Source organism: Apiospora marii (assembly GCF_038362585.1).
Source record: "Apiospora marii strain CBS 49790 chromosome Unknown utg000005l_segment0_segment0, whole genome shotgun sequence".
Taxonomy (NCBI): domain Eukaryota; kingdom Fungi; phylum Ascomycota; class Sordariomycetes; order Amphisphaeriales; family Apiosporaceae; genus Apiospora; species Apiospora marii.
The window spans coordinates 2,290,276-2,297,089 of record NW_027117377.1 but is presented as its reverse complement, the minus strand read 5'-3'; the positions used below and the strand labels follow the sequence as shown (position 1 = coordinate 2,297,089).

The following is a 6,814-nucleotide window of genomic DNA, read 5'->3' as shown; positions in this document are numbered from 1 at the left end:
AGTGTATACTACGTAGTATAGTCGAAGTATCTTCCAGGCTTGTAAGGGCTAGCAATGGACCCTTACGCAAGTGATCGTCGTTGTTGGTGGAGGATGGCATCATCACGCAACTGCAATAGTGCCCGAAAACTCGGCGTCACTAGGTGGCTGGAAGCTGACAGGTAGAGGGGGGTACAACTTCTGAATTCGCCATCCTCTGGTTCTGGGCACCTGCAGGCTCCAGCCATCCAGCAGAGAGTTCCAGACACCGGGTTCATCCGGTGGTAGGGCGGTGTATTGATCCAGTATCTCTGAAGCCCACTGACTCCGATGCCGCAGGAACGATAGGGACTAGTGAAAGTAACGTCAGACGGCGTGCTTTTTTTTCTCGTCGGCGACTTTTTATTGGAAAAATTGGGAGTGACGCTGCCGGAGTTTTAATTTGACTGAGGATGACACGCCAGACTACTTATTGAAGCAATTGGCAATGGTTTGACACAATTGTTTTTGGAGGACAATTTGAGGGCTTCACTATTGATAGGTAGGTTAAGTAATGACCCAATTGCATTTGCACCGATCTCGTTCTTACAGATTCAGGGTCTAGGTCTGTGTTGGCCTAGGTCCGTGGTTGCCAACAGTTGCAGCATAGGTACTAATAAGCACAGCGGGCAGGCGGGGGTGTGCGCTAAAAGTTGAGTGCGCTAGCGAAGACCTACCTGTTGCTACCCCGCCCTCCGCTTTTTGGCAATGCTCACGCCTTTATAAGATTCAAGCTGGACAACCCCCCTTTCCCACGACTTTTCACTTTCTTCTTGTCCCAACACAAACACCACCATATCTCTCCTACTGAAGAAGAGAATCACCATCGTCAAAATGGTTCAATCAGCGGTGCTCGGGTTTCCACGTATTGGATCCGCCAGGGACTGTGAGTATACCCGTTTCCTACGCAAATTATCTTACACGATGGCGATATCTTGGAGGAGTTTTGGCCGTTTATCCCGTGGGAGACGAACGGGTTGAACAGTACGAGCAGTGGAATGCCTGGTTACTACTGTTGAAACCTACGTTTATTCCATTGAATGAACCTATAATGATCAAAACCAATGCTAACTTGTTGAAAAGTGAAGAAGGCCACCGAAGCATACTGGGCCGGCAAGATTTCGCAGGCCGAACTCCTCACTGAGGCCAGCAGACTCCGGAAGGAACACTGGGACATCCAGAAGAAGGCAAACGTCGACATCATTCCCAGCAATGACTTCGCCCTGTACGACCATGTTCTCGCCCAGATCCAGGACTTTGGTGTAAGCCCACTCCCATACCCACCACCCCACAGCGCTATGCTAACCCAATGGTCCACAGGCTGTCCCTGAGCGATACACCACCTCCAACCTCGACCCCGTCGACCAATACTTCGCCATGGGTCGTGGCCACCAGAAGGATGGTGTCGATGTCCCCAGTCTGGAGATGGTGAAGTGGTTCGACTCGAACTACCACTACGTCAAGCCCACACTGCAGGACAACCAGACCTTCAAGCTCACCTCCAACCCCAAGGCTGTTGCCGAGTTCAAGGAGGCCAAGGAGGCCGGCATCATCACCCGACCTGTTCTGGTCGGCCCCGTCACATTCCTTCACTTGGCCAAGGCCGACCGGGGCCAGAGCGTCGACCCCATTGACCTCCTGGAGAAGCTCCTGCCCGTCTACGAGCAGCTCTTGACCCAGCTGAAGGAAGCTGGTGCCGAGACTGTCCAGATCGATGAGGCTTCCCTCGTCTTCGACCTTCCCGCCAAGGTCAAGGCTGCTTTCAAGCCCACATATGAGAAGTTCGCCAGCCTGGGTGACAAGATCCCCCAGCTCGTCTTCACCACCTACTTTGGTGACATCGTCCACAACCTTGAGGCCGTCCCCAAGGACATCTACGCTGTGCACATCGATCTTGTTCGCAACCCCGAGCAGCTCGAGACTGTCATTGGTGCCCTTGGCCCCAAGACCATCCTGTCCGCAGGTGTCGTTGATGGTCGAAACATCTGGAAGACAAACTTCCAGCGCGCCATCGAGACCGTCGAGAGCGCTGTTCAGAAGCTTGGCAAGGAGCGTGTCATCGTCGCTACCTCCAGCTCTCTCCTCCACACCCCCCACACTCTGGCTAGCGAGGGCAAGCTGGATGAAGAGGTTAAGGACTGGTTCGCTTTCGCTTGCGAGAAGGTCGAGGAGGTTGCTATTATCGCCAAGGCCGTCACAAAGGGTGCCGACGCGGTTGTTACTGAACTTGAGGCCAATGCCAAGTCCATGAAGGCTCGCGCCACATCGAAGCGAACCAACAACCCCCAGGTCAAGGACCGTCAAGCCAAGATCGCCGAGTCTGACTACAACCGCAAGTCGGAGTTCTCGACCAGAATTGCCCAGCAGCAGAAGAAGCTTAACCTTCCCCTGTTCCCTACCACCACCATCGGCTCCTTCCCTCAGACCAAGGAGATCCGTCTTCAGCGCAACAAGTTCACCAAGGGTGAGATCACCGAGGCTCAATATGACAAGTTCATTGAGCAGGAGATCGACATGAACGTCAAGATCCAGGATGAGCTTGACCTGGATGTCTACGTTCACGGCGAGCCTGAGCGTAACGACATGGTTCAGTACTTCGGTGAGCGCCTTGACGGCTACACCTTCACCACCAACGCCTGGGTGCAAAGCTACGGTTCTCGCTGCGTGCGACCCCCGATCATTGTTGGTGACATCTCTCGTCCCGCCCCCATGACCGTCAAGGAGTCCAAGTACGCCGTCTCCGTCTCCAAGAAGCCCATGAAGGGTATGTTGACTGGACCCGTCACTTGCTTGCGATGGTCTTTCCCTCGTGACGATGTCCACCAGTCTGTCCAGGCCGAGCAGCTGGCTTTGGCCCTTCGTGATGAGGTCGTTGACCTCGAGAAGGCTGGCGTCGATGTCATCCAGGTCGATGAGCCTGCTCTTCGTGAGGGTCTTCCTCTCCGCTCCGGTAAGGAGCGTGAGGCTTACCTTGACTGGGCTGTCAAGGCCTTCCGACTCTCCACTGTTGGTGTCGAGGACTCGACTCAGATCCACTCTCACTTCTGCTACTCCGAGTTCCAAGACTTCTTCCACGCCATCGCCGCGCTTGATGCCGATGTGCTGTCCATCGAGAACAGCAAGTCTGACGCTAAGCTGCTCGGTGTCTTCGTTGACTCCGCCTACCCCCGTCACATCGGACCAGGTGTCTACGACATCCACTCTCCTCGTATTCCCAGCGAGCAGGAGATCAAGGACCGCATCGAGGAGATGCTGCAGTACCTCAAGCCTGAGCAGCTGTGGATCGACCCCGACTGTGGTCTCAAGACCCGTCAGTGGAAGGAGACCAAGGAGGCCTTGGTCAACATGGTCAACGCGGCCAAGTTCTTCCGTGCGAAGTACGCTAAATAAATATATACATCACTTGCGTGATGAGGGGAGCCGGGTAAAGATGTTACCTGGAGCGCAATCGAGCGGCTGATTTTCTTTTGCCATTTCTGTGGAACATGCATCGGAGCTCAAGGGCCCAAGGCATTTGTTTCGATCTCAACATCGGCGTTATTCGGATTGGTTTCTACAGTGGAATCATTGCCACCAAAAAATTCTACAGGATCACGGCAAAAAGGTTATGGGGAGCATTCAACAATGAGAGCATCTAAAGGAAAGGGAAAGATACCAGGAGGTCCCTCAACGGGTACCCAGGAAAGCATGGCGTTTTAGTGAGATTGATTCTTCTTTCGAGAAAGAAGCGACATGATGTCGTCAATGTAGATTACGTAGCTGCCCCCTTCAACCGGGCACAATGAGAAATAATAACAAGTGGATGAACACACCTTCCGAGTTAACCAGATGTGATATGTTTGCATACATGAACCGGGTGTTCGCTTGGGTCGCTTAAACCAATCTCCGGATGATGATAAGCCACCAAGTTCTATTGATTCTGAGTATGGCGCCTTGCATGTTTACGATGCGACTCCATTTCTTGGTTTGCATTGAAAATAGAAGATTGAACATCAATGATGGAGCTTGCTTCATTTCAGATACTCTAAACTTAAAGTAGGTGGCGCTGACACGATTTTACGATTATGATATGGAAGGCCTCATCGATGCCAGCTTTCTCAAATTATTGTTAAATACCTACTAATATGATGACTTTGATTCTGAATTGAACCGGCGGCTGGGGCAAAGTGTCTTTGATGAGGTTGCGAGGTTGCTTACTCTGGAAACGGTGCAGCCTCAATCAGTCTGCGACAGATGTAGACATGGGGGCCCTGGCAGATCGATAAGAAAGGGAAGGGAAAATAAAAGACTTGGAGGCTAGGCTGACCGAGCTACTGACGGAGAGCCGACAGCGCCGGGAGGGTTAGCGGCCAGGTGAAACTCACGAGGGCCCCCTTTTTTCCCTTCCCTTGGACTGGGGTTTTAAGTGACCGAGAAGAAGAACCCTGCCCCCTTCCCCCCAGGCGGCAGGCAGCCTGCCAACAACCTGCCAGTTCCTGCCAGGGCCGACCTTGAGCCCGACGGGGGTTTCAATGGTCTGGAACGAGCAGTTCGCATGATTTACGGATCGGATGACAGATTGGCAGATTTGGGAAAAAAGTGGCAGCCCAGCATTGACCAGACGCTGCCTCAGTTATGGCAGAACCGTTGCAGAGCAGGAGCATGTTTTGGGATGACAGAAAGCTCAAGCAAGTGTCGGTCGGACCACCCGACCGATGAACCCAGCAGAGGCGGCAGGAGACGGGCAGACGGGTACCTAGACAGACACAATCTGACAGATTGTTTTAGTGGTCGCATAGTGTGGTTTTCTCCAGGGCTCCGTCTGGAACTGCGACTGCGAGGTTCCAATGCAACATGGCATTGCGAAACAAATCTGGGAAAACTATTTCCAGATCGTCTTGAAGTGGTGACGAATCTCGAAACTCGGTGGGCATTTGGGCAATTCACTCTTTCACCCATCTTGGTCGATCAACGTTCGAGAAGGAGGTCTTCTCTGGGCCCCCCCTCCCGACAGGAACCAAGCTCCCAAGGAGCCAAGTCATCTCGCCTGTGCTGTTGTTGTGGGTAATGTCATCTTCACCAGTTATGTAAAATTGCCTCGGCAGCCCTGGAGCCCTGGAACGGAGATGAAGTGGGAATCATTCAACGGGCGGTGCAAGGTGCTGGCAGGCTGCTGCAACCCATTTCTCTGTGCTGAGGATGCAAGGGCAATCATGATCTACCCGTCAACTCTATCGCACGCAAGCCGCCTGGATTAAGTGGGCGACAGCGAGAGAATGGGAAAATTGCAGGTACGATCGCACGCAATTACAGGACCAGGCCGGTCGGGGGACCTGGGGTTGCTGGAGGGGAGGCAGCTTGGCTTTTTTTGCTGATCACGTCTCGCATCCGGAACTCCAATGCCGGCCTTTATCCTGTGGGCGTTCGTGGTTTTCTGGTCAGGGGTCAACCGTTGGTCTTTCCGTCAGCCGGCGGCAGAGTCCGGTGCAAACTTCTTTCTGCCTTCTGGCCTAGTTCCATGCCCCATTTGCCTAGCTCGATGGGGTGGCGCCATGGGAGCTCAGTTAGCACTCCAGTTAGCAAGTGTCTACCCGCAGTACAGTAAACAACACATGAGATGGGATCGTATTAGTGGTGGGATTAGATGTTAATGTTAATGTCATTGTAGAAATGGCGGTAGTGATGCCTGGGCGAGCAAGGGTAAGCAAAATAGGCGGTGGAGAGATCGCATCTGTCACCGACCGCGGCTTGTGACCGTTTTCCGTGATGTTTTAAGGAGAGACAGTGGCGTTCAGCAGGCAAGCTATCGGTCTGGCCATCTAGACGCCCAACGCCCTGCCTCTCAGCTTGGAGATTGTGCGACAACCCCTGACTTGACGTGATCTATTTCTGTAGCAGTAGCACGTTAAAAACGTGGGAATGCTTCCCTCTTGATCTGACTGACTCCTCCGTTCCAGGCCCAGGCTGTGCGCGAGTGGGACATTGTCCTTTTAAACACCCAACCCAGGCACCAGGTGCCAGGCTTTTCTAACATATGAATCGATTCGCGACCGCCGTTCCAGCTATCCCTTCTCTCGACACATTTCCGCGCCAGTTCCATGGTCGAGGTGTCGATGGCGATGCACCCTGCGCGCAGGATACCCACCTGAGAAGCTAATCTAACAAGACATGAGATCAAGCGAGGTTTCGGCTCATTCGCGAATGTTCGCTTCACGGGTGGCGGCGGCCAAGGACCCCGTGTTCTGTATTGATGAGTATGTCTGTGTATTCACTGCAGAAAGAAGAAAGAGGCGGCGGCATGCTGGTAGGCCTCGCCTGGCCTGGCCTGCAGAAGACTGCATCTGTGCGTGTAATCTGCATGTTTGTGTCGCGGCACAGAATTAAAATGACGACAGCCTGCTTTTTCGCCGGTGACTAATAATACGAGCGAGCGTCGCAGCAGACGCGCGCAGTTCTTTTCTGGGTTTCACAATCTCCTGGCGTCCCATTTCGCGACAACCCTTTCTTGAGTCTTGACTGGCGTGCGCCGGTCTGGGTAGGTTGCCCAAGGCAGCATGTCCGGAAAAATGTTGGTACATGTACAACGTGGTCATCTTGGGCAAATGGGTAGATCCATGGAGCGGGGACGTTGATTGGGTAAGCGACATGGTACAGACCAGTCCATTACTCGGGCGGCCGTACTGGTACGGCATCCAGCTTACTCGCGATGATAATATAATAAGCCGTCCAATTGAGTTGGGGTATCCAGGCAGAGCTGCCATGATGACGGCCAAGGCCCAAGAGCCAGTTAAATGACAACACAACATGGAAGTTAGCA

General features: G+C 53.2%; 1 protein-coding gene across 1 annotated transcript; it reads left to right on the top strand.

Moving 5' to 3' along the window:
- Positions 1–852: 852 nt before the first annotated feature.
- On the top strand, positions 853–3,408 carry PG985_008645 (5-methyltetrahydropteroyltriglutamate-homocysteine S-methyltransferase; the record flags this gene model as incomplete). Its single annotated transcript, XM_066828413.1, has 3 exons — positions 853–904; positions 1,102–1,280; positions 1,339–3,408. 3 exons carry the CDS (start codon positions 853–855, stop codon positions 3,406–3,408), a joined length of 2,301 nt encoding a protein of 766 aa, XP_066683325.1.
- Between the last annotated feature and the right edge of the window lie 3,406 nt (positions 3,409–6,814).